The sequence below is a fragment of the Podarcis filfolensis genome (genome assembly GCF_964270895.1).
Source record: "Podarcis filfolensis genome assembly, chromosome: 15".
In the NCBI taxonomy this organism is placed as follows: Eukaryota; Metazoa; Chordata; class Lepidosauria; order Squamata; family Lacertidae; genus Podarcis; species Podarcis filfolensis.
This window is the reverse complement of record NC_139618.1, coordinates 2,893,604-2,920,759: the sequence shown is the minus strand read 5'-3', so window position 1 is coordinate 2,920,759 and position 27,156 is coordinate 2,893,604. Positions and strand designations below refer to the sequence as shown.

General features: G+C 47.3%; 1 protein-coding gene across 5 annotated transcripts in view; it reads left to right on the top strand.

Moving 5' to 3' along the window:
* The window catches only part of NCOR1 (nuclear receptor corepressor 1), a 110,761-nt gene that overhangs the window by 289 nt on the left and 83,316 nt on the right, over window positions 1–27,156 (top strand). For all 5 annotated transcript variants that reach the window (XM_083587344.1, XM_083587342.1, XM_083587343.1 and 2 more), the window contains exons 2-5: window positions 19,329–19,506; window positions 23,344–23,474; window positions 24,414–24,609; window positions 25,678–25,860. In XM_083587344.1, coding sequence (XP_083443470.1) covers window positions 19,399–19,506; window positions 23,344–23,474; window positions 24,414–24,609; window positions 25,678–25,860 — 618 coding nt within the window. In that variant the 5' untranslated portion in view covers window positions 19,329–19,398. The remainder of the gene's footprint in view (window positions 1–19,328; window positions 19,507–23,343; window positions 23,475–24,413; window positions 24,610–25,677; window positions 25,861–27,156) is intronic.

The window sequence follows — 27,156 nt, the reverse complement described above, 5'->3', positions numbered from 1 at the left end:
GAGGGTAACTTAAGGGAAGGGGGGGCAAAAGGGAGGAGAGTAACTTCATTACCCCTCTACCAAAAAAAAGAGTGACTTAAAGGAGGGGGATGTACCTGCCTGAGCTCTTACTCAGAGTAGACCCATTCGAAACTGGGTCTACTCTTGAGTATGGCTTAAGTAAGGGGTGGGGGTTGGAAACGTGCAGAACTGAAACGAAGAGTGGATTCCCTCTAGGACGGAAGCCTCCCGCTAGTAAGTGTGGCGGCCCTGTAGGGCGGTCCTTTTAAGAACATCTTACAGTCATCATCATCATCATCATCATTAACTGAATTTTAATGACGCCAGTGTAATCGAACAGAAAAGCTCACCGGAGTTCAAAAGAAAGTCGTGTTATCTTCAAAAGTGTTTACATAGGGCTGGGAGGGGTAAACAGGCAATACTGTATTGGGATGACGGAGACGGCGTGGTGAATCGTGTCCCAATATTTAGTTGCGTTGTGCTCTTAACTTTTAAACATACTCTGAGTAAACCTCTTGAAGAGTAATGGGGATGAGTTAGCTGCCTGCGTTGCTTTCAAAGGGTCTACTCTTGAGCGGAACTGAAGTTTGATTCCAGCCTAAGAGACAGCAGGGACGGTTCAAGGCATATTGATTGAGGATTAAGACCCCTTTAAGCTCAGCGGGGTCCTAACTGCGGTCCTAACTACATCAACTCAGGACTGAGTCCTGTTGAATTGCAGAAGGGATGTGTGGGTCTTACTCCCAGGGAAGAGGGCTATGGTCTTAGGATTGCAGTACAGTATAGAAGTGTAGCTGAAAAGACTGAACTCTTAAGCATGCTTTCTCGGAAGCAAGTCTTGGTATTTGTGTGTTTTTATGTTGGAAGCCTTGGAGGGCAGTTTTTATACATTTAATCATAGACTCATAGAATTTTAGAGTTGGAAGGGACTCGTGCAATACAGGAATCTCAACACGAGACCCCCACATCCAATTTGAAAACATACCAGATCCCGCTTAGCTTTGCAAATGTTCTAGCAGTTTAATTGCTGCCTATGGGAGTAAATAGACAAGGGGGAGATTCTTTCTTCCTTCCCAACTGTGGACAGTGCAGCCCTATAAATCTCTACTCACTCACTGGGGCTTGCTCCCAGGTAAGTAGGCATAGGATTGCAGCCAAATTGCTCAGAAGCTTAAGCATATTTATTCAGAAATAAGCTCCTTTCGCTTTGAGGGGGCTGGGCTTCCCCCTTGTAAATGTGGCTTGTATAGTACTCTAAACTCTACTCAAAATGGACATACTGAAATTATTAAGGTAGTCATGTCCATTAATTTTGGTGGGTCTGCTTTGAGTAGCAGTAACCTTGGAGGGCAACCCTGTGTGTTTTAGGATGGCAGCCTTATAGGGTTAATAAGTGAGTCTTAGGATGGCAGCTTTCCACCTGAGTAGACCTGCCTGGTGAGGTTGACACCACCAGTTTCTTTTGGATCTCCAGGTTGATGAAGCCTGCAATTGTTGCTCAAAAAGCAAGACTGCTTATGTTCAGCTGGCTTATATTCTTACTCCTGAGAAAGTGCACCTTCTTTGCGGAGCAATTCTATTCACACTTGCTCAGAAGTAAGTCTAGCTAGGCTCAGTGGGCCTTACTTCCAAGTAATTAAACATAGATTGGTTGCAGTCCCAATGCACAGTTAAACTGTTGGTAAACCTCATGGAAGACAGTTGTGTTGGGGTCATACTTCTGTGGCCGTCCAAATAGTTCTGGCCTCCCAGCTCCCACCAGCCTCGGGCCAGTATGGCCAAGTCTCTGGGATGATGGGGTAGTAGATTATTCCACCAGGACCTGGGAGACCAGGGTTCAATTCACCCTTGGCCATGAAACTCACCGGCTGTGAGCTTGGGCCAGTCGCTGCCTCCGTATTCCCTCATACACACCTGCCTGGGTATTGAGATCCTTGGAGGAGGCCCTTGTCTCAGTCCTGCCCCCCTCACAGGCGTGCTTGATTGGGACGCAGGACAGGGTCTTCTTGGTGGCTGCTCCCAGACTTTGGAACTCCCTAGAGAAGCTAGAGTGGCTTCCTCCTTGTTATCTTCCCACCAGCAGGTGAAGAATTCCTTGTTCCCACAGGCTTTTGAGAATTGAATGCTTTGAATGAAACAGCTGGCACTGTTTTTATTGTAATTATTTGTATGCTTCATGTATGTATATAGCTTCATCTCTATCTATGTTTAATTGTTTTTTAATGGTTGATTTTTCTGTGATTTTAGCGGTTCTTGTTTTTATCTGCAAGCCACCTTGAGTCCCGCCAGGAGAACAGGCAGGGTATAATTATATATATAATTTAATAATAATAATGAAAGCAACAATAACAACACCAGCAAATCCCATCAGTCACAGCCACCTGGCTGGGGGCTGATGGGAGTTGTAGTCCAAGACAGTTGGAGGACACCTGATTGGCGCATATGGAGATTTTAGTAGGCATGGTTTAGGGGGAGTTGACATGGAAAAGGAGTGGATTATATTGGTTCTGGGCGAGACTAATATAACAGGGGGTGCAATTTGTAATCTTGTAATCTGCATTGATTCTGCTAGTGAACTCCCCTGAACTCCATGGCGCTGACACCTGAGTAAACCCATATAAGATCACACTGTGCATCCCCTTCAGATGTCAATGAGAAGAAGAACTACACAACTTTTAGAAGACACCTGAAGGCAGCCCTGTATCAGGAAGTTTTTAATGTTTGATGCTTCGTTATGTTTTATATATTCTGTAAGCCTTCCAGAGTGGCTGGGGAGACCCATCCAGATGGGCGCGGTATAAATATTAACATTATTATTATTTAAAATGCACTGACCTGAGCTTTTCCTTATTTTGCTTTCTTTTGTTTTCAATGCCATGTGCATTGGCACGTGGATGCCAACGTCTCATTAACGCTGCTCTTCCAGTTTTATCGTGCTCTGTCCGGGGATGTGTCTAGGCTTGGGGAAAGAGGTGGAACAGCTGAAGAAGTCAATGTGCAGCGTGGGTGTGTGGTCAGGGGTGTTTTGGGGGAGAACAACAGCAACAAAAAAGAAAATAATGATTCCAGTGCAACTTGGGCGAGTATAGACTGAAGGGATGGAGGGAATGTTTCTCCAGAAGATAAAGCTATTGGTGGCTGCTAGCTGTGATGGCTGTGTTGAGGGTTCGAAATTAGCAGGGCACCAGGTGCATTTTGCCCCCAAAGATTCTCCATTTGTGAGCATCTCAAAGTCTGGGCGCCATTTTTTGCCCCTGGCTGACATTCCAGGATTACTGAAATGTACAGTGAGGGGAAAACCCTGCTAAATTTGCCCGTTTGCCCCCTGACGAAGAAATGACCGGTCCATAATTTTAATGGTAGGTTTATTGTAGCTGTGAGAGACAGAATAACAACAGGAAAACCCCTAGAAACCCAGAAGACAAAAGTCAGAGACTGATGTGCATTATAATGAGTGAAATAAGTATTGGATCCCCTATCAACCAGCCAGATGTCAGGCTACCTGGGGATCAAATACTTCCCCCCCTCACTGTATGTGTTTTGAAGCCTTGAAGTATATGTTAAGGATAGACAATACTTTAAGGAATTAAACAACAAAGAGTAGAGTGTTTTGAAAACTGAAGTATGGTACCAAAATTTTTATTGTCAGCACCAAATCAAACACAATTTCTGCTAAAAATGTGATATTAGCAATGTGAATTGCGTATTAATTCATGCTTATCAAAATAATAAACAAAATGTGTTGCTGCCCTCCTCCCCCAGTGGCGACTAGACATTCTGTTTTGGCGCCCACAACCCAGGTCCCAGAAGCCATTTGGCTCCTAGCTTTTCCACCCCAGTTTCTAACACTGCCCAGAGAATAAAGCTATAGGTGGCTGCTAGCTGTGATGGCTGTGTGCTGTCTATACTCTTGGAGTCAGTGTATGCCTCCGGACTCAATTTGCTTGGAATCACAAGGGGCAAGAGTTGCCATTATGCTCAGGTCTGGCTTGCAGGTTTCCTGAAGACATCTGGCTGGTCCCTGTGAGGATGGAGTGCTGGACTCAGGTCTGATCCAGCTGCAGGGCTTTCATGTTTAGGACTCACAACTTCCATCAGCCCCAGCAGCCGGCATGGCCAATTGTCTGAAGACCACCAGGTTGGCACACCCCTTAATCACATCCCATTTGGATTACTGTGGCACGATCTATGTGGGGCTGGCTTCGAAAAGTGCCCGGAAACTTCATTTGGCCCAAAGAACCATTGCCCAGGGCTGGTTACAGGGAGCCCTTATTACAGCAGCTCCACTGTGGCTACCAGCCTAAATCCGGGCACAATTCAAAATGCTGGCTATTACCTATAAAGCCCTATAGGTTTTAGGCCCAGGCTAGCTGAAGGACCCTATTCTCCCATATGAACCTACTTGTTCTCTGAGGCCTTCAGGGGAGGCTCTCCTCTCAGTCCCACCACCCTCACAGATCTGCTTGGTGGGGACGCAGGAGAGGGCCTTCTGGGTGGCTCTTTCCAGACTTTGGAACTTCCTCCCTAGAGAAGCTCCTCCCTTGCTATCCTTCCGCTGGCAGGTGAAGACTTCTTGTTCCAACAAACTTCGTGGAACTGACTGCTTTTAAGGAAAAGGTTTTCAATAGTGCTGTACAGTGTGTCCTTTTTATCTGGTATTTACATCGTTTTAACCCCATTATGAGGGACTCGGGTGGCGCTGTGGGTTAAACCACTGAGCCTAGGGCTTGCCGATCAGAAGGTCAGTGGTTCGAATCCCCGCGCCGAGGGAGCTCCCGTTGCTCAGTCCCTGCTCCTGCCAACCTAGCAGTTCGAAAGCACGTCAAAGTGCAAGTAGATAAATAGATACCGCTCCAGCGGGAAGGTAAAGGACGTTTCTGTGTGCTGCTCTTGTTCGCCAAAAGTGGCTTAGTCCTGCTGGCCACATGACCCGGAAGCTGTACGCCGGCTCCCTCGGCCAGTGAAGCGAGATGAGCGCCACAACCCCAGAGTCGGCCACGACTGGACCTAATGGTCAGGGGTCCCTTTACCTTTTAACCCCATTATAGTTTCATTACTTTTTGACTGTTACCTTTTCTTTGTTTTTAGCTACCTGTGTTTTATCCATGTTTGTTTTGGATTTTTGTGAGCCGCCTTGAGTCCTCTGTTTTGGGGGAAAGGCAGGATATAAATACATAAAATAATGGGGAAAGTCTGCTTCCATGCTTGACGCAGTGAGCAGGAAGAGGTCGCTCAGAAAGGCTGGGTCCCACTTGAGAGTTGACGCAGATGTCGCGGAAGAGGCGGGTTCTGGCTAGGGAAAGCCCCAGGCACCCATAGTCACCTCTCTGTGTCTATATGATGTGTGTTTCTGTCTAGACGCTGGAGGCTGGTGGGAGTACAGCCCTCCCATCTCTTATCTCCAGCCTCATTCAGAGGAGCTGGAGGTTGAAAACTTTGTCACCTTTTCCCCATTCCCCTGCACTTTTGGATTGCTGCCTGCCTAAGTCAGGCATTGCTGGCATTGCTGCTTGCCCAGGCTCACTTGTTTGTGGGACTCCCATAAGGGTCTCAAGCCTCCGCTGGGTCTGAGCAACTGAGTCCTCTGTGATCAAAGTCGTTTCTTGCAAAGCTGCACCCCAGCTGCAAAATTCTGCCTGCAGAGAAGTGCCTGGCTTCTCTCCCCCAGCCTCCCTCCCCACAACCCTGGTTGTGGGTCTTGAATGACGTTGTGTAGACGTGCGTTCCCTTTGCAACTCTCTCTGAAGGTCACAACTGCTGCCCAAAGTTACTCCACGCCCCCTCCTGCCTCCTTTCCCCCCCCCTTACCCACCCACCCCTTTTGTCCAGGACAGGGCCATTATTCCCTCCTGAAGTCCTTCAATGATTTACAGATATTTCTCGCTCTGGTAGGTTAGCTCATTATGTCAGTGTTTCAAAATGCTTGGGCATGTGTGATTTATTGATTGATTTATTAACTTGGCGAGAGCTGTCGCAGAGCAAGAGTCTAGGCCACTCGTCTGTGAACCAGGAAATCCCCGTTTTCAGATCTCACAGCTGCCGGGAGGGACCAGAAAGGGGTGTCAGAGAGAGCCCCTACTCTGAGAGCAGAAGGTCGGTTCAATCCTCAGCATCTCCAGTTACAAGGATCAAGTGACGCATGACGATGATTTGTTCAATTTTTATTCCCCCATCCCCTGCCAAAGGGGTCCTGGGCAGTAAACACATCAGTACTAAAACTTTTTCTTTCTTTCAAAAAAACATTTTTAAAAATGGTTAAAAACACTTGAAAAACAGTGATCTGGAGCAGTATCTCTCAGGCATCAAAATGCCTGCGTAAGCAGGAGTCTTTTTTAAATCCCTTCTGAAAGCTAATAAAAAGAGGGAGCAGGTGCACCTCACTAGGGTTGCCGTTTCCATGGATGGGGAACCACCACAGAGAAGACCCTGTCTCCTGTGTGAAAATCACCAGGGCCTCCTCCTCCCCTGACAATGGTAGGGCCCAAGATGGGAATCGGGGAAAGGCAGCTATTTTTTGCAAGAGAGATGGCCCTGGTGTTTCTCCTTGTTCCAACTATTCCCAATGTGCTCAAAGCGCTTTGCATTGGCATGGCAGGCTGTCCCAGGATTTGGGGGTTTATTTTTCCTTTTTGCAAGGTTGGCTTCTTGTCACAGGGTGGTTTGATCAAGCGGGATGACTTGCTGGCTGCCTTCCAGCTCTGCGAAGTGTCACGAGGCGCCTTGGGACGGTGTGTCAGCTGATCGCTGGGCAAAGGTGTCCCTGTTTGAGTGTCTCTGTGGATTTAAAGAGAAAGCAGGCCTCGGGTCTTCCCCTGCTTGCTCCAGAGCTAGCCTGGTAGGAGGCAGTGGAGAAGGGGGTCAGGGTGGGAGCAGTTGCAGTTGGTCATTCCAAATGCCGGGGTGTGGATTAGATATGCAGGGCTATATCTGGGCTGGCCTCATGGCGGGGGGCCTGTCACAAAGCAAATTGCCATACAATGGATTAGGAGCTTTGGACTGTGCTGATCCCTCTAGCTCAGTATTGCCTACACTGACTGGCAGCAGCTCTCCAGGGTTTCAGGCAAGGGGACATTGCTAGCCCTACCTGGAGATGTCAGGGATTGCAGTGGGGGATTCTGCATGCAAGGTGGATACTCTGCCAGCGAGCTACAAGATTCCAGTCTAAACGATTCTGAATGAAGGGCTGATTTACATGGGAACAAAGGAAGCTGTCATACGCAGAGTCAAACCATTGATCCATTTAGGATCAATGCCAGGGATTGAGCCCGGGATCTTCTAAATGCAGAGCAGATACCCCACCTCACAGTTCTGGCCTTGCAGAAGGATGAGGTAGTTAATACTGCAAGGAGAGCTTTCTCTTCTTGTCAATTTCTCTTTCTTCTAATTTCCCCCAGGTGCAGGAGGATCAGTTTGCTGCTTCTGTATTTAATATATCTCTGTGTTTATAGTATGTATGTACATTTCAGAACATCCCTGTACTGCTTGATTACAGTAAAACTTCAAGCACTAACTAGATATACCGTATATGTTATGAGGGAATCGTAAGAAGGCATTCCAAGGCTGAACCAGTGATCTGAACCTGCTGCAAGGCAGCAGCCTCCATACGTATTTAATTCAACTAGCAGTTTGTAAGCATCCCAATGCAGTGAAAGAGCAGAGCAGAGAGCACTGAGAGAACTATTGTATGAAACAGTTAGGAGCCCCACTGCAATAAAATTCATTAAGGAACAGAATGGGCTGGCCGCTTGTCATCGGTGATGTCACAGGCGCTGTCCAGTAGGTGCCTGTGGCACTTGCCCAGCGTCATTCCATGTAGCAACATCCAACGGGGCTGTGCTGGTCAAGGAGAAAGCTGCCCTTTCGGAGCATCGTAAGTGCTTCCTTGGTTCTGCATTGTTCCTGCAGGTGATTTTGAAAAGTGCAAGAGAGGAAGTGTTGGTTCTCAAATCAAGCCTTTCCCCGTTCTCTCCCCCCCACCCCCACCGACTTTTCTAAAGCACCGTGCATGCTAATTAGGTTGCTATAACAATTGAAAGCGTTCGGGATTTTGATAGTGCCCAACGGTGTGATCCAACACCTCTGGTCATGCAATCCCCACGTGCCTCTCTTCTAGTGCAAAAATGTACATCTCCCGAGCGATGGGAACTCTGAATTTAAGCTTTCCGTTTGGCTGCACTTGTAAGGACACCAAGTGAGATATCGCACTCGGAAAACTTAGCAGCACAATCAGATGCGCGTTTGTTGGTACGCTAAGTCCCGCTGTGTTCAGCAGGGCTTAGTGAGTGTGTGTAGGGTTTCCCATGGGCAAATTCTACCCAGAGGAATGCAAGAAGAAGCTGCCTTTTACCAAACTAGATCACTGATCTATCTAGCCCAGAATTCTCTACAACCAGAGGCACTGTTGCTTCTGGTTACCAGTTGCTGGAAACCCCAGGAGGGGAGAAGAGGGTGCTCTTGAACTCAGGTCCTGCATGTGGCCTTCTCAAATCTGCCATCTGGTTGGCCACTGTGAGAACAGGATGCTGGACTAGATTGGCCCCCTTTGGCCTGATCCCACAAGCCCTTCTTACATTCCTATGACAATAATAACAATAATATATTATTTGTACCCCACCAATCTGGCTGGGTTTCCCCAGCCACTCTGGGCGGCTTCCAACAAAGATTAAAAATACATTAAAATGTCACGCATTAAAAGCTTCCCTAAACAGGGCTGCCTTCAGATGTCTTCTAAATGTTAGGTGGTTGTTTATCTCTTTGACATCTGATGGGAGGGCGTTCCACAGGGCAGGCGCCACCACCGAGAAGGCCCTCTGCCTGGTTCCCTGTAGCTTTGCTTCTCGCAGCGAGGGAACCGTCAGAAGGCCCTCAAAGCTGGACCTCAGTGTCCGGGCTGAATGATGGGAGTGGAGATGCTCCTTCAGGTATACTAGCAGCAGCTCTCCCTGCCCTGCCTGGAGATTGAACCTGGGACCTTCTGCATGCAAAGCAGATGTTCTGCCCCGATCTATGGCCCTTCCCCAATCTACGAAGCTGCCTTATGCAGTTGGTCCATCCGGATCGGTATTGTCTATCCATTGGCAGGGTTTCAGGCAGGGACTCTTTCCCCCAGGCCTATCTGGAGATGCCAAGGGGAAATAAGAGAAGAGAGAAAACATTTAAAGCAGCCTGACAAGGATGCATGAGTTTCTGAGGTGTATGTAATATGGTAAAGGTAAAGGGACCCCTGACCATTAGGTCCAGTCGTGGCCGACTCTGGGGTCGCGGCGCTCATCTCACTTTACTGGCCGAGGGAGCCAGTGTACAGCTTCCGGGTCATGTGGCCAGCATGACTAAGCCGCTTCTGGAGAAGCAGAGCAGCGCAGAAACGCCGTTTACCTTCCCACCGGAGCGGTACCTATTTATCTACTTGCACTTTGACGTGCTTTCAAACTGCTAGGTTGGCAGGAGCAGGGTCCGAGCAACGGGAGCTCACCCTGTCGCAGGGATTTGAACCACCGACCTTCTGATCGGCAAGTCCTAGGCTCTGTGGTTTAACTGGACAGGGATCGAGGGAGAGGGGATTTGCCTTCTCACACCCAAACTAGCTTGTAGAAAGTAGGCTGGAAGGTGGGTGAATTAGGGGTGGGCAATGGTTGCTGAGAAATCCAGCAAACAAACTTTTCCCCACCCGGCAGGGATTATTCGTTCCTTTTTGTTAGTGAGGCCTGTGGCTCAGCTGCGCTGCGTGCAAAAGGTCCCAATTTCATTCCCTGCAGGCATCTCCAGGTAGGGCTGGGAAAGACCCGCTGCCTGAAACCCTGAAAGTCTGCTCTGAGTCAGTGTAGACAGCAGTGAGCTAGATGCAGCAGTGGTCTTGCTGCTCCTGTTTAAACCAGCCCTTTGTTCAGAACCATGAGGACCGGAAACTTACTTCGTTTTAAGAGGACTCTTCCCCTCCCACAACTCATCAGTTCAATACAGCTGCAAAGAAGTCATCTTTGGGGGGTTAACGGCCAGACCTAAATCCGAGTCCCTGATAATGCTATGTAGCCCAGCAGGGGAGGGGCTTTAGGGGAGGGGGCAAGAAGAAAACTATCCTTTCCTCCCTGCCTGAATAGCTCTGCAAGGCTCCTGTTCAAAGCTTCCTGAGCCCTTGACGAAAGTGAGCCTATGCTGCAACGTGTTGTTGCAGTTCTTGCTTATCTTTGTCGTTCAGGTGGATGCCTGGGCGCATGTAGATTCCTGCAAGTGCATGATGCAGTGAGTAAACAGTGGCTTGTCTAAAGCCGCCCTGTGAACACACTGGGCAGAGGTGTAATTTAAATAGCTGACTTCCTGACTTGTAATCCGCTATGGTGAACCAGCTCTTCTCTTCTCTTCTCTTCTCTTCTCTTCTCTTCTCTTCTCTTCTCTTCTCTTCTCTTCTCTTCTCTCCCCGCCCCCATCAGAAACTAGGGGAATGCCCAGGTCAACCACACGTTCACATTGCTCAGCCTGACTCTTAAGTTCCTCCACTGGGACTTGTTGGGGTCTCCTTCTGTTTTGCAAGTGATTCTCGCCTGGGTTCCTCCTCTACAATGGAGCAGAGTGGGGCCACCCCAAAGTGTTTGACTGCTGTAGCAAAAATTATTATTATTATTATTATTATTATTATTATTATTATTATTACAGTGGTACCTCTGGTTATGTACTTAATTCGTTCTGGAGGTCCGTTCTTAACCTGAAACTGGTCTTAACCTGAAGCACCACTTTAGCTAATGGGGCCTCCTGCTGCTGCTGTGCCACCGGAGCATGATTTCTGTTCTCATCCTGAAGCAAAGTTCTTAACCCAAGGTACTATTTCTGGGTTAGCGGAGTCTGTAACCTGAAGCGTATGTAACCTGAAGCGTATGTAACCCGAGGTACCACTGTAATTGAAATTATATACTGCCCTACACCCATAGGTCTCGGGGCGGTTCATGGGATAAAATCGCCTTTGTAGCGTGGTGAATGCCTGGGATGCAGAAACAAACCATGCTTTATTTATCTATTGATTACGTTTATATCCCAGTTTTCCTTGAGGTGGTGTACATTGGTCTCCTCCTCCATATTTTATCCTCCCGACAACCCTGGGAGGTAGGTTAGGCTGAGAGTGAGTGACTGGGCCAGGTTCACTCAGTGAGCTTTGTGGCTGAGGGGGATTTGAACCCTGATCTCCCAGGTTTGAGTCTGACTGCACCACACTGGCTGTCCAAGGTTAAGGAAGAGCACTGGGTTCTTGCAAAGCGCCACACCATAGTTGAAACCGGCCGAGGGTTGTAAGTCCACAGCAATCCATGGCTTCAGATTGTGGTTCTTTGGCAGCGAACGCACCATTGCTAAGCTGCTGGGCAGGGTTTGGATGATTAGGCAGACTGTGGTTTAATAAACCATAGCTTGGTAAACTGTGGTTTGCGTGCGAAAGAGGCCATAGACCTTGTTGCTTTCTGGGATCGCTTAAGGCAGCCTTGCCAAATGCACGTCTCTGAGCTGGGATTGGGTGCTCAAACAAACCACGGTTGAATAAGCCATCGTTTGGTAAACTGTGGCTAGGTACTAAGTGCAAACCTGGCTATAGCACACCCTGTACTTTTCCAGCAGATGGCTTAAGGCGCTTTTGCCAAGGATACACCCCTGGCCGGCCTTTATCTGCAAGAAAACTTAGTGCAGGCCATGCTTTCCAACTGTAGTTGAGAACTACGCTCCTGAGCCCCCGGCTCAAGGGGGCTTGCAGTTGGGGTCTCCGCTGAAATGACGTGACCTTTTTAGACCAGCTGCGTGGCCCAACAGAGCACTTGAGAGCTGCGTTCCTGGTGCATCTGAGCGAGGGTGGGCGAGACAGTTCCCGACAGCTGTTAACAGTAGCGGAGGATTATTGTTTTTTTTAGAGGGGGGGGTCCCTTTGCTTCACTTGTGGCTCCCTCTGTCTCCAGCGTAAGCGGTGCTATTTTTGACGTGTATGGGATTATCAGGTCAACGGGATGTGGCATTCTGTCTCTGCTGCGGAACGGATTCTTTTCGGGGCTTGGTGGACGAGACCGTCCTTATCCCGGGCAAAGCTCGCCGTAGCGGGGAGGGGAGCGGAGGGAGAGAAGAGGAAACTGTGAAATCTCAGGGGAGAGAAGTCAGACCACGGGTTTCCTGTCCCAGAATACACGAGTCCTGCGTCGGGGTATCAGATCTAGGGCATAGAGCATCATTTGGGATTCCTGCAGGAAGATCTTCTCTGATCGCTGAGAAGCCACGACTTCTGCATAGCCATTTTTTTTGGGGGGGGGGGGAGCTGTGTTCTAGGTGCCATCCAAACAAACAAACAAACTTCACCCTTGGGTGACCAGGTCCCTGGGACTTTCTTTCTGTGCTGACTTGGCAGAAACACACGCAGCGTTCTCGACTGTTCCATCTCGGAAGCAATTGGTTTCCTGCACAATGGGGATTTACCCTCATTAACACTAATTACTGGAGGCTAGACGGGTTTGGGGAGGGTGTGTGGCTCGCCACAGTCGTTTCAAAAACAAAACACAGTGCGGTGGCCATCTTAATTGTTTTTTTTTTTAAAAAAAGAGCAAGTTGTTAGGGTCATAGGCTGTGGAGGAGCCTGGTCAACTGCCCAGACGTCACCTCTATACTTTGAAGCTTATATTTGAATCCATAAGGACAAGTAACTTGCTTCACTTGCTCGAGTGATTTTTGCCCAAGGACGGAAAGAAGAAAACGTCTCAACGAAAGAAGAACGGCAGCAGAAGTTATTAGAGTACTCAGAAATGGCTAAACTTACTGGAAGGTGATAAACCCTTTAATGTAGAATGGAAACAATTCACTATTGTAAACAAATCAAGACTTTAGTAGGATTAAAGTAAAAAATGCACAGTGACAGAAAACTTTGACTGATTATTTGGGATAAATAATAGTTAGGGATAATTTGGAAATGCAGTAAAAAAAGCAGTACATGTGTTAGAAACCACAGAAAGGCGGGGAGAGTCAAAATATGATGTGGAATAATTTAAATTTATGTTTTGTGCTTGTTGTAAAAGGAAAAGTATAAATAAAAATGGCTTGGTTTTTTTTTTGTTTTTGTTTTTTTGTTTTTTTTTTTGCAAGTTTGATCCCTGTATGGGACAGCTGCATATTCCTGCATTGCAGGGTTTGGAATAGATGATCCTCAGGGTACCTTCCACTTCAGTTCTATGATTCTGTGACCTGAGATGAGTCTTGAAGTGCTGCTTCTGTAATCACACAGAACACCTCCCCGCTTTCTTGCCTATGTCGACTGTCTGCAGAGCAGTGCAGCGGCTGTGGAAGCCTCAAACACGTGCCACGTTAGCCTGAAATCTATACGGCCACACAAGTTTGAGGTTGGAGGGACGGGGGCAGGAAAGGCAGGAGCCAGCATATAATAATAATAATAATAATAATAATAATAATAATAATAATAATAGAAAAGTCTTGAGGCTCCCGAAGGCAGCGTTAGAAACACAGACATGTAAGCTAATTGCCAAAATGGCACCTTAAAACTAAGTTACGATCGCCACAGTGGAATGTATAGGAGCCATCTTTTCCATTACTATTATTACAGTGGTACCTCGGGTTACATACGCTTCAGGTTACATATGCTTCAGGTTACACACTCTACTAAGCCAGAAATTGTGCTTCAGGTTAAGAACTTTGCTTCATGATAAGAACAGAAATCGGGCTCCGGCGGCGCGGCAGCAGCAGGAGGCCCCATTAGCTAAAGTGGTGCTTCAGGTTAAGAACAGTTTCCGGTTAAGTACGGACCTCCGGAACGAATTAAGTACTTGACCCGAGGTACCACTGTAATTGTTACTCATTTCTATGATTTCTATTTCTAGAGCCTTCTCTAAGGGACATTTTGCATTCCCCAAATTTATTTACCTGGTGAATTTATAGAGCTGCCACGTAGCAGAAGTACTCTAGGAAGCCAGTGTGATTCAGTGGTTAAGAGTGTTGGACCAGGACCTGGGAGACCAGGGTTCGAATCCCCACTCAGTCAGGAAGCTCACAGGGTGACCTTGGAGTCAGTCACAGCCTCTTTACCTGCCTCACAGGGTTGTCGTCAGGACTAACTGAGCCGGGGAAAGGTGTGTGAATCATGGACTCCTTGGAGAAAAAGGTGGGCTATAAATGCAATAAATAAGCTCTTCTGCTTACCTGCTTAAGCGTGCTGGAGGGGGCAGCTTTCCCACTCCAGGTACACCTTTGCACCCCTTCCCAATAGCATTTAGTTTCTGGACAATTTCTTTTAAACTTTTCCGATGGTCCTCGAGCGCATCCTTCCTGAAACCTCTTTTTAAATGTGTGTATTCTCTCAAAATACATGCCCAGAATGTACCTTCTGACCCCGAGCGCTGGGTAGCACCATTTAGGAGGAGGTGCAAAAATCCAGAGGTTTGTCCAGGTCCTGATCCACTTGCCGGGCAAGAGGGGTATTTCTGCATAAGGCTTCGTGAAGATCTACCTGCTCGGTTGTGTGCCTGGCTGCATAGATACAGAGCACATTGAAAGCACCTGTGTTGTGGTTCGTGGGCCACTGTTCGTCCCCCTTACCAGTCCTCCAAACTCCAGCAGGAACTAGCAGGGAGAGGGATAGGATACAAGGAGCTTTGAGGCACAAGCCCAAACAGTAGAAAGCTGTCACCACCTCCTTTCCTGGGCCAACGTTTGAAAAGAGTCCAAGGAGGAAAATCCCCTTTCGATATTTACCGGGTTGTCCAACTCTGTGACACAGACAGAAATCCAACGGGTATAACCAGTAGGTGGCCAGGCGCTGGTTAGCTTCGAGGATTTGCATGGCAAGATGGTCTGTAATTTGCATCTCAATTCCCCCAAACCTTTATTCCTGGAGATAGGGTTTAGGGACCAATCAGGTCTTTAGATTAATTACCAATTTGCCAATGGCTGTATGTGAAGACAATAACTCTTGATTGCCAGGAGACTTAAGACAGCTGAACTCTGTTTAGTCTCAGAGACCTTGAGGATCAAAGACTCCCCTTTCATTCCCAGACTCTACCCGGCGCTTTGAGTGACTCCCAGCTGCCTGAATTTACAAATCAGATAACAACTTCTTCCTGCCCAGAGAGGAGGCAATTTGATTCACACCTCCAAAGACAGAGTTTTACAATTAAAGAAACCAGACACACATGCCCCAGGATGCCACAGTTTTAACTCTCCCACAATGCTTCACTCCTGTATGAACCAAAGTTTCAACTTACAAAGATTTCCCAACTTCACTACAGCCTGACTACCCCCAAAGAATCCTGGGAACTGTAGTTTATTAAGAGTGCTATGAATTGCATTCCTTTGAGGAGTCAACTGCATCTCCCAGGATTCTCCGGGGGAAGCTATGTGCTTTAATATAAAGGGGGGGGGGGTTGTGTATGAGAGAGAGAGGGATTGGGAGGTCAGGTTAGGAAAGCATGATTTGGCTTGTATGAGTCATCTGGCGTTATGACTCAGTGACGTGGGTGGCCGGCCTCCTGCACAGACGCCGCTGGTGGCAGGCTTGGGTCAGAGATGGAGGTGTGTGGCTGCAGGGCTGCAGCTGCATTGCAGAATGGCGCTTTGCAAACCCTTTCCCAGGGATGGGCGGTGTTGCAAACAAAAATTGCCCTTTTCCCTTATGGGGTATCCAAGAGCCCATATAGAGTCCTTATGTGGGTTCCCTATTGGTAGGAGAAAATAACAGAGGCCAACCAGAGAATATTGAGATGCAAAGCAGCTAGTAAGCCTGATCTTTATTGATCTGTTGCAACAGGGTGCTCCCCTCACCCGCAGGAGAGGAGGAGGAACCCAGAAAAATGGCACACAAGGCCTTATAAAGACTTTTGAAATTGCCACCCTGTAGATCAAGGCGGAGGGACACGGGTGGTGCTGTGGGTTAAACCACAGAGCATAGGGCTTGCTGATCAGAAGGTCGGCGGTTTGAATCCCCGCAACGGGTTGAGCTCCCGTTGCTCGGTCCCTGCTCCTGCCCACCTAGCAGTTCGAAAGCATGTCAAAGTGCAAGTAGATAAATAGGTACCGCTCCGGCGGGAAGGTAAACGGCGTTTCCGTGCGCTGCTCGGGATTGGCCTTTGGCTTATAATCAATTTGACTCCCTCCCCCTCTTTCTCTTTTTTCCTTTCTCCTGTGATGAGGCTGCATTTTAATGTTTCAATGTTGTATTTTAATCTTGTTTTTTAAGTTGTATTTCAATCAACTTGTTTTTATTATTGGTTGTTAGCCGCCCTGAGCCCAGTCTTGGCTGGGGAGGGCGGGGTATAAATAAAATTTATTTATTTATTTATTTATTTATTTATTTATTATTATTATTATTATTATTCTCTGTCCGTGGAAGCAGAGTGTAGCCATTGTGGCTGTGAGCCATCAAGAGCCTTTTCCCCTCTGGATTTGTCTAGTCCCCTTTTGAAACCATCCATGTTGGTGCTCCAGTGGCAGGGAGTTCCACAGTTTAACCATGTGCTGCACGAAAAGAAGCCCTTTCTTTTCCTCATCCCAAATCTTCGAACACTCAGTGTAGCTCCTGGGAGTGATTATATATGGAGGAACCTCCTAGGGAGCTGTATTATACGCCAAGCGGCTCACTGATCCACCTAGCTCAGTACTGGCTGACCATGGCTATCCTGGGTCAGGAGGCTGTGTTGAAATGTTCCCAGTTTCAAATTTCTGAAGTTTAATTTCTGTCTTCAGTTTTGTATGCTGTATTTTTTTAGTGTTGTAAGCTGCTTTGAGACCCAGATGGTGGAAAGTGATTATTGAAAGTTGATTATTGAAATAATAAATAAAATACAAATAACTAGACAAGTGGATGCGGGTGGCGCTGTGGGTTAAACCACAGAGCCTAGGGCTTGCCGATCAGAAGGTCGGCGGTTCAAATCCCCACGACGGGGTGAGCTCCCGTTGCTCGGTCCCTGCTCCTGCCAACCTAGCAGTTTGAAAGCACATCAAAGTACAAGTAGATCAATAGGTACCGCTCCGGCGGGAATGTAAACGGCGTTTCTGTGCGCTGCTCTGGTTCGCCAGAAGCAGCTTAGTCATGCTGGCCACATGACCCGGAAGCTGTACGCCTGCTCCCTCGGCCAGTAAAGCGAGATGAGTGCCTCAACCCCAGAGTCTGTCATGACTGGACCTAATGGTCAGGGGTCCCTTTACCTTTACCTAACTAGACAAGTAGCAGACTTTAATTGCAAAAGCAGCCATGAGCTCAGTTCAGTTATGGCACAGAAAATGAATGTTCTCTGGTTGGAATGCTGAACTGTTGAAGTGTGAGTGTGTAAGTTTGTTTGTGTGTTGCATGTAGCTCTACTTTGAGCTTGTATAAGAATAATTGTATAAGAATAATGTTAAAATCCCAAATTTATTTTACAAATACCAAGGCACATGGTCACTCAGTGCCATCAGTATATGCAAATGTATAGAACCTTTGTTCACAATAAAAATGGAACTGGCTGGCGAATACTTTTATTTTTTATAAATCTTTACTATTTGCAAAGGGAATCTTTGCATGAGTTAATATTTTACTATCCCTTTGGAGCTCCTCTGCAAATTTCTACTTTTCTCCTTGCTGGCCGTGACGCTTTACAGTTTAATAATAATAATAATAATAATAATAATAATAATAAATTTTATTTATATCCCGCCCTCCCCAGCCGAAGCCGGGCTCAGGGCGGCTAACAACAATCAAATAATCAAACAATCAAATAAACCAACATTCTAAAAATATTTCATTATAAAAATTAATTAAAATCAAGTTGATGGCAACCATTAAGCAAACTCTGTGCAGGTTGCCAGAGGAGGGAGTCAGGCTGCGCCCTGACCAAAGGCCTGGTGGAACAACTCTGTCTTGCAGGCCCTGCGGAAAGATGTCAGGTCCCGCAGGGCCCTAGTCTCTTGTGACAGAGCGTTCCACCAGATTGGAGCCGCAGCCGAGAAGGCCCTGGCTCTAGTTGAGGCCAGCCTAACCTCTCTGAGGCCTGGGACCTTCAGCATGTTTTTATTTGCAGACCGTAGGTTTCTTTGTGGGGCATACCAGGAGAGGCGGTCCCGTAGGTACGAGGGTCCTAGGCCGTATAGGGCTTTGAAGGTTAAAACCAGCACCTTAAACCTGATCCTGTACTCCACCGGGAGCCAGTGCAGCTGATATAGCACCGGATGAATGTGGTCTCGCAGCGAAGACCCCATAAGGAGTCTCGCCGCGGCATTCTGCACCCGCTGGAGTTTCTGGGTCAGTCTCAAGGGCAGCCCCACGTAGAGCGAGTTACAATAATCCAGTCTGGAGGTGACCGTCGCATGGATCACAGTGGCTAGTTTAAATTTTTGATGCTTGGTTTCTTTTGTGTGTTTTTATGTTTGCACTTTTTCTGCTGTTAACGAATTAATGATAAGTAAGTAAGTCCCAAAGCAGGTCTGATCAGCCTGACACCCGCTTTCCCCTCTGCTCTGATATTTGACGTACGCCACTTTGGGCAACCATGCCACCCTGCTGGCATATTTTTACCATCGCTCACAGCTGCGCCAAAGTGAACCGCGATGGTTACAGATGATGGCGTGGGGTTTCGGCAGCTTCTTACCATTTCTTCTTTTCTTTTTTTAAATACTTTTACAGTGGTACCTCGGGTTAAGTACTTAATTCGTTCCAGAGGTCCGTACTTAACCTGAAACTGTTCTTAACCTGAAGCACCACTTTAACTAATGGGGCCTCCTGCTGCTGCTGCGCTGCCGGAGCACGATTTCTGTTCTCTTCCTGATGCAAAGTTCTTAACCTGAAGCACTATTTCTGGGTTAGCGGAGTCTGTAACCTGAAGCGTATGTAACCTGAAGCGTATGTAACCTGAAGCGTATGTAACCCAAGGTACCACTGTATTTTGCTTTAAACAAATACAGATAAATATAGACAACCAAAATTACGAAAGAAAATTCCTTAACAATAATAACAATGAAAAAAGCTAAAAAACTACAAAAAATATCAAAGTACATGGCATAGAACATAAGCCATTATGGGAAAGAAAAAAGGAAAGCGGGGGAGGGGGAGGAAGAAAGAAAGAAAGAAAGAAAGAAAGAAAGGGGGGAAAGAAAAAGAAGAGGAAGATGAGCCAAAACACAAGAAGTCTCATCTATTGTATGCTTCCGTCAAGGTCACAACAGATCATTATTCTTATCAAATCTCTCTATCTGCATTCCATAGAATCCCTCCTCTTGGTATCAGGGAACATTTCCCTATGCGGCATCATTCTAAACATAACCAGGTCTTTCTTGATCTACCCTTATCCCCTTCTTACCATTTCTTTCTCTCCCCCCACCTTCTTTTTTAACAGACTCTTTCCCGGAAACACGATCGCTCGCCGGCCTTGATCTCGCATCTCGGTGAGGTGCCCTCCTCCCAGAATGTCAAGCTCGGGCTACCCTCCTAGCCAAGGAGCGTTCAGCGCAGAACAAGGGCGCTACCAGACGCATTCGGTCCAGTACACATTCCCCGGCGGCCGACACCAGCAGGTAAGGGGGGACCGGGGGGGGGGAGGGCGCGCTCCCCAGGCGGCGGCGCTGGAGGGCTCTCTATGGCTGCTAGCCACAATGGCCGCGCTCTTCCTCCACTGTTGAAAGCGGCAATGCTTCTTGGTTGCTGGAAACCACAGGAGGCGAGAGGGCTTTTGTGCTTGGGTCCCACTTGTGGGTTTCTTCTTGGGGCTGCTGTGAGACCAGGATGCTGGACTAGAAGGGCCACGGGCGTGATCCAGCAGCCTCTCCTCATGTTCTTATTCAGGAACACAGGAAGCTGCCTTACCCTGAGTCAGACCACTTTTCCATTCAGCTCAGTGTTGTCAACACTGGCCGGCAGCCGCTCTCTAGGGCAGCGGTTCTCAACCTGTGGGTCCCCAGATAATTGTTGGACTACAACTCCCATCATCCCTGAGCTCTGGCCCTGCTAGCTAGGGGGGATGGGAGTTGTAGTTCAGCAACATCTGGGGATCCACAGGTTGAGAAATGGATCCGGCCCTGGCAGAATCCGGGACCAAGGAGAAGAGTCGGTGGAAGAAGAGTGGAAAAAAATTAAAGTATATCTTCAAAAATATTGTAAAATTAAGGATTGTTAGAAAGATGTTGGAAAAAGAAAATTATATGGCTTTGGTAGAAATGATATAAAGGATTTAAGTAAAAATGAATTGACGAAAGAGTGAATGTAAAACTACAATATATTAAATCAAATTATTAAGATAAAAACAAGGTTGGAAGGATTTGCTGAAATAACAATTTGAATTAGAATACAAAAATGGGAGGTGTGAGGAGGTCAAGGAAATAAGTAAAGGAAGAAAGTTATGTAAAGGTTTAATCTGCTTTTTTTGGTATTTTTGTTTTTTTTCTCTTTTTTTAAAATGATTGTGCTTTTTCTGTCTTTTTTACTTTTTTTCTTTTTTCTCTTTGTAATCTTCAAAATTCTGAATAAATATTATCTTAAAAAAAAAGAGAGAGAAATGGATCCGGCCCATTCGCCTTCTCAATTTGGCCCGCGGACGGTCCATGAATCAGCGTGTTTTTACATGAGTAGAAGGTGCCCTTTTATTTAAAATGCATCTCTGGGTTATTTGTGGGGCATAGGAATTCGTTCATTTATTTATTTTTTCAAAATATAGTCCGGCCCCCCACAAGGTCTGAGGGACAGTGGACTGGCCCCCTGCTGGAAAAGTTTGCTGACCCCTGGTCTAGGGGGACATTTACAGCCCCCCCTGAAGGTGCTATTGGGGATCAAACCTGGGAACGTCTGTATGCAAAGCTACAGCCAGTAGTATTTATTAGAATAATTTAAGCCAATGGTTTCCCTTCCCTGAGCTCAGGAAGATGTATGACAAGAGTAGCTATGATGATGATGACAGGTCAGGAGAGGCTGGAGGAGCAGACAGTCTACAAAGTAAACAGATAAACGTTTATTGAATACACGGGGGGGGAGGAATGGTGTACACTTGAAAACGTTGGCAGCATTAAGATAAATTCAACAGTGTAAGTTTTGATGGATGTAAGAATGGAATACTGAATGGTTTGGTTTCTGTAAAATATGCAGGGATTTATGATATGCAAAATGAACCATGGAAAGAGAGGAAGGGAGGTCATTGATATTTTAAGGATGTTTAAATGTGTATTTCAAATTGTAAAACAGAAAATTTAATTATATGTGTGTGTACCGTATTTTTCTGTGTATAACATATTTGCGGCTGCAACCAATAACCCATCCCCCCCCCTGCACTATACGTGTATAAGACGACCCCTGATTTTTAATAATAATAATAATTTTTATGTATACCCTGCCCTCCCCAGCCAAGGCCGGGCTCAGGGCGGCTCACAAGCAATAATAAACACAAGTTGAATGAATACAACTTAAAAACAAGATTAAAATACAACATTAAAATATGGAAACATTAAAATGCAGCCTCGTTTTTAACATTATTTTAGAGTAAACCTCGTCTTATACATGGAAAAGTACGGTATATGTATATGTGTATGTGTATGTGTGTGTGTGTATATCTATATCTATGTGTGTGTGTGTGTGTGTGTGTGAGAGAGAGAGAGAGAGAGAGAGAGAGAGAGAGAGAGAAAGTAAATGGATAAAATGAACAAATTGAAGCAAAGAAAACACGGGTCATTTGAAAAGCAACAACCCACCAACCCTTCAGCTTTCTTGAAAGCGGTTGTGCTAAGGAGGCCAGTTCCTTAATTATTGCCAGCCTCGTGGCTCCTTCGAAAAACCATCCTCAAGTAACTGTCAATATTTGAGCAGCCAGTTGACCTCTGTGCCAACCCTCGGACCAGGGAGCTAGAGGCGTGGGTTGCGGCAGGCCCAGTTCTTAGCAGCTCACGTGAACCTCTGTGTCTGTGTTACAAGGGGAGCAAAGTATGTCCCTTCCTCCTCCTCCTCCTCCTCCTCCTCCTCCTCCTCCTCTTCTTCTTCTTCCTCCTCCTCCTCCTCGTCCTTCTCCTTCCAAAAGAAACGAAAGGTTCTTCCTGGTTGGGGCAGCTCGGTTCTTCAACCTTGAGAGCAGAATAGCTGGTCAGTTGTCAATGTTTGACCAGGCAGGTGGCTGGCGTGCCAACCGTGCGTCGTAAGTACATTAGAGGAGCCCTGCAGGATCCGGCCAGAGGCTCCCAGAGCAGCTTACGTACTATCAAGTAAAACCGGACAGTCCCTGCCTTCAGGCTTTATGATCTAAAAGACTCGGCAAAGAAAGAAAACGGGGATGGGGGCAGAAGAGGGGGAAAGCAAAGGCAATTTCTTAAAGTAAAATTGTAGTTCTTACAATGAGTGACTGGAACAGTAACAGTTCAGGGGCAGGAGGTCACTTTGGCGGAGCTGATGATACGAGCCCCGGTTCCCGTCTAGATGTTCAAAGCATGAGAACTCCGCCCCCCCCCCCGAGGTTGCTGGACTACAACTCCCATCATCCCCAGAGAGTGTGATAGCCAGTGGCCAGGGATAATGGGGGTTGTTCAGCAACTTCTGGAGGGCCAGAAGTTCCCCGGCGCCTGTTCCGGACACTGTTGTGACCAAAGCCCCATCTCAGACACCCCAAACGTTGGCCATTGCAGCCAGGGTCTGATGGGCGTAACGGTGAAGAATGCTGGACTGTGACCTGACAGAGAGAGCAGGGTTCGAATTCCCACTCAGCCATGAAGCTCACTGGGCGTGACTTTGGGCCAATCACTGACTCTCAGCCTAACCTACCTCACAGGGATGTTGTGATCATAAAATGGGAGGGGGGAGAGCTACGTATGCCAGCTGGAGCTCCTTGGAGTAAAAGGTGGTATGCAAAATAAAATAAAAATAAACGACATCTGGGGTTAGGCTGCCCTAGAAGGCGCTGCTCTCGGGAGCCCACAACTTGCAGGGGAACAGACTTCCTCGGGAGGTGGCGGACTCTCTTTCCTTGGGGGTTTTAAAGAAGAGGTTAGACGGCCATCTTGTCATGAGTTTCCATTGAAATGAGGCTGTATTTTAATGTTTTAATGTTGTATTTTAATCTTGTTTTTAAGTTGTATTTCAATCAATTTGTTTTTATATTGGGTGTTAGCCACCCTGAGCCCGGTCTTGGCTGGGGAGGGTGGGGTATGAATAAAATCTATTATTATTATTATTTTTTATTATTATTATTATTATTATTATTATTATTATGGACGCTTTAGTTGAGATTCCTGTATTGCAGGGGGTTGGACTAGATGACCCTTGGGGTCCCTTCCAACTCTACAATTCTATTATTCTTTTTCCTAGGTTGGGGCTGTTCATTGTTTCTTTGTAAAAAATACTGACAAAATAACCTCCCCCCCCCCCCACTTTTTATCTTGTAGGAGTTTGCTGTTCCTGACTTCCGCCCTTCTCACTTGGAAGTCAGCCAGGCCACCCAGCTCCTGCAGCAGCAGCAGCAACAGCTTCGGAGGCGGCCCTCTTTGCTGTCTGAATATCACCCTGGCTCCGACAGGTAGGGCACCCTCGATCTCTGACCTATTGTTACCTGATCATATCACCTTTCCCTATATGCGTCAACTCAACCGCTCCAATCTGCTGCACCAGTCCGGTTGCAGGTTTCCACATAATCCTTTTTCCAAAGTTAAAAAAAAAAATTTAGATTGGTTAGATTGGTCTCAACTAGGGCCGGGGCCTTTTCAGTACTGGCCCCGACTTGGTGGAACGCTCTGTCACAAGAGACTAGGGCCCTGCGGGACTTGACATCTTTCCGCAGGGCCTGCAAGACAGAGCTGTTTGTTTGGACTCAGTCTGACCCTTATGTTTCCCTCCCCTTATGGTTTTGATCTATGGGCTACTTTTAAAATGAGGCTGCATTTTAAATTGCATTTTAACCTGTATTTTAAATTGGTTTTTTCCCCCTATTATGTTTTTACTGTAATTTTACTGGTGTTAGCTGCCCTGAGCCTGGCTATGGCCGGGGAGGGCAGGGTATAAATAAAATTTATTATTATTATGATATAACTTAATAAAAGGAGCAGTAAGTAAGAACATGAGCTGTCGGTTCTGCCTCTCCGGATTCACGGGGGCATTTGCGTTCATAATAGGGGATTTTATTTTGGAACCTCCCCTCTGGAACTGCTGACGGAAGGATGCTTAAACGGGCCGGATTAAAGGCTCTGCCGTGTTTTTGAGCGTCAGCGATATTTCAGCAGAGACTGGGCGGCCCCTCGCCAGGGGTGTTGCCTCTGTGTCCAGCATTGCAGATCCCCAAATTGAGCAGGGGGTTGGACGCAGCGATCTCTTAATTTCCCTTCCGACGCTGCGATTCTGTGAAAACACCCCCGCCCACCCCAGATGTGCAAAAACGGGGCTGTGGTTTACTAAGTAAATTGGAACACTCCCTGGGACAGCTGGTGGGTATGCCATTGCACTTATTTCCTCTGCCTCTCAGGCCTCAGGAGAGAAGATCTGGCTACGAGGCCCAGTTCCACCCCGGCTCGTCGCAAGCTGATCATGATGCGCTGGATTCGAAGAGGCCGCGCTTGGACCAGGTTTCCGACTCCCACTACCAACGGGTCAGCGCCGCAACGGTCCTGCCGCTGTCCCACCAGCTGCAGGATGGGCTGCGTTCGTCAGACTTGAAGAAGGTAACGCCGGCTGGGGAGAGGCCGCCGCCAAGTCCTGCCTTTTTGCTCTGTTTGAGGCATCGGCTGTACAGCGGTGCCTGATGTCCTTTTGGACTGGTAGGGCTGGAGTCAGGGAGCCCAACAGTAGGTGGCGCCAGAGCCAGTGACAAGGGGAGCCCGCTCTAGGAAGCTCAGAGCTCCTCTGCCAAAGGAGTCTCAGAGGAACATAGGAAGCTGTGTTACCCCGAGTCAGACCATTGGTCCAATTATCTCAGTATTGTCTGCACTGACTGGCTGCGGCTTTCCAGGTTTTCATGGGGGGAGTCGCTTCTCAGGCATACCTGAAGATGCCAAGGATTGAACGTGCGGCTTTCTGCTCATGAGGCCGGGCTCTACTCCTGAGCAATGGCCCTTTCTCGCTACGTCTCTGCTGCAGACTTGGGTAGACTTGGGACACTGAAGGGCAGCGGTTGTGGCTCAGGGCTAGGGCCCTTCAGCTAGTGCAGTATTCAGCAGCCGGGTTGCTCTCTGAAGCAAGACGGTTTGCGCATATTACACCGATCCTGGCCCAACTGCAATCATTGCCAGTTAGCTTCCAGGCCCAATTCAAAGTGCTGGTTTTAACCTATAAAGCCTTAAACGGCTCAGGACTGCCATATTTCAGGGACCGCCTCTATCTGTACGAACCGACCTGGACTCTGTGATCGTCATCTGAGGCCTTTCTTTGTTTGCCTCCTCTGCAAGAAGTCTGAAGGATGGCAATACAAGAACGGGGCCTTTTCTGTAGTGGCTCCCTGTTTGTGGAATGCTCTTCCCAGGGACCTTCACCTGGCGCCTTCATTACATATCTTTAGGCACCAGGCAAAAACTTTCCTTTTGAACCAGGCTTTTGTTTGATTAATATTCTACGGCCTTTCAAATGTGTTTGTGGAAGGGCGGGGAGTTTTTTTTTTTATTAAAAATATATGGTAACTATTTTTTTGTTTGTTTTTATCCTGTATTTTTATCTTGTAAACTGCCCTGAGGATCTTCGGATGAAGGGCGGTATATAAATCTAACAAAACAAATATATTTCTCCTTTCTCCCCAGGAGTCAGCTTTTGGAGGCAAGCATGACGGGCCGCCATCGCCACTCTCAGGCCAGCCCTGCGGAGATGACCAGAATGCGTCTCCGTCCAAACTGTCGAAGGAGGAGCTGATCCAGAGCATGGACCGGGTGGACCGGGAGATCGCCAAAGTGGAACAGCAGATCCTGAAGCTGAAGAAGAAGCAAGTGAGTCGCCGGATCAGGGAGTGGGGATCACACCCACCCTTAGGCCTGCTGGATTAGGAATGTGTGTGTGGAAGTCTCTTGGCAGAGAAGAGATGGGATGGGGGGCAGGGAAGCCTTTGGCCGATGAGAGGATGCTGCAGGTAGGTCAGGTAGGCTGCAGGTGGGTGGAGGCAGAGCAGGTGGGCAGGGGTGGGGTAGCAGAGGATGGGGCTGGCGTTCCTGTTGATGGGATCTGGCTGAATCAACAAAAGGTTAGTCGAACCGGGGATCTGGCTGTAGAGCAGGCGTGGGGAACATCTGTGAGCCTCTAGATGTTGTGGTCCTCCAGATGTTCTTGGACTCCAAACTTCCCATCAAGCTCCCAGGGATGATGGGAGTTGTAGTCTAGCAACATCTGGAGGGGACTGCAGGCTAGCCACCCCGGAGCCAGCAGAAGGGTGTCTATTTATTTGTCTTAGATGATGATGATGATGATGATAATAATATTTTTTTATTTATACCCCACCCTTCCTGGTTCAGAAAACCGGGCTCAGGGCGGTTAACAACAAATTTAAAACACTTAATTGATGCAACAAAAAAACAGCATAAAACGTGAATAACAATAAATTCAGAATGCAAAAATCAATTTAGGGGGGAAATCCATCCAATAAACATTACATGATCACCAGGGCTAGCTGGCTAAATTAGTCCTATTTGGGCCAGCGAGGAGACCAGGGGAGAATTAGCTGTGGGATCCCTTAAGGTCCTCTGCGGCGCATACCAGGCGAGGCGGTCCCGTAAATAGACAAGCTTTGTATGCATTGTGATGCCACTTTGAGAGTCTTCCCGGGAGTTAAATGAAGTTTAATCGTAATCGTATATTTATATGCCATTTAACCGTCGCAAACCGCAAGTGGTTTTCTGCAGAAAAGCAATATAAATGTTTGTTTAAAAAATACTGATAAAAAAGCAAACTTTAAATGCAACTCAACCTAAAAATTGTTTTAAAAGAAGTAATTCCAGCATTGACAGTACTGTGCTTGATGGACCAGTGGTCTAATTCAGGATAAGGCAGCTTTCTGCATTCCTCTCCCTGTTCTAACAGGAGATGCTAGAGAGTTTCCCAAACTTGGGTCTCCAGCTGTTGTTCGACTACAACTCCCATCATCCCTGCCCTCCTGATCCTGCTAGCTAGGGATGATGGGAGTTGTAGTCCAGCAGCAGCTGGAGACACAAGTTTGAGAAACACTAACATATTCTTTTCCACACCAGGGGGTGGAGAATCTCTGTGGCTTTCCTGCTGACATTGGACCCCAA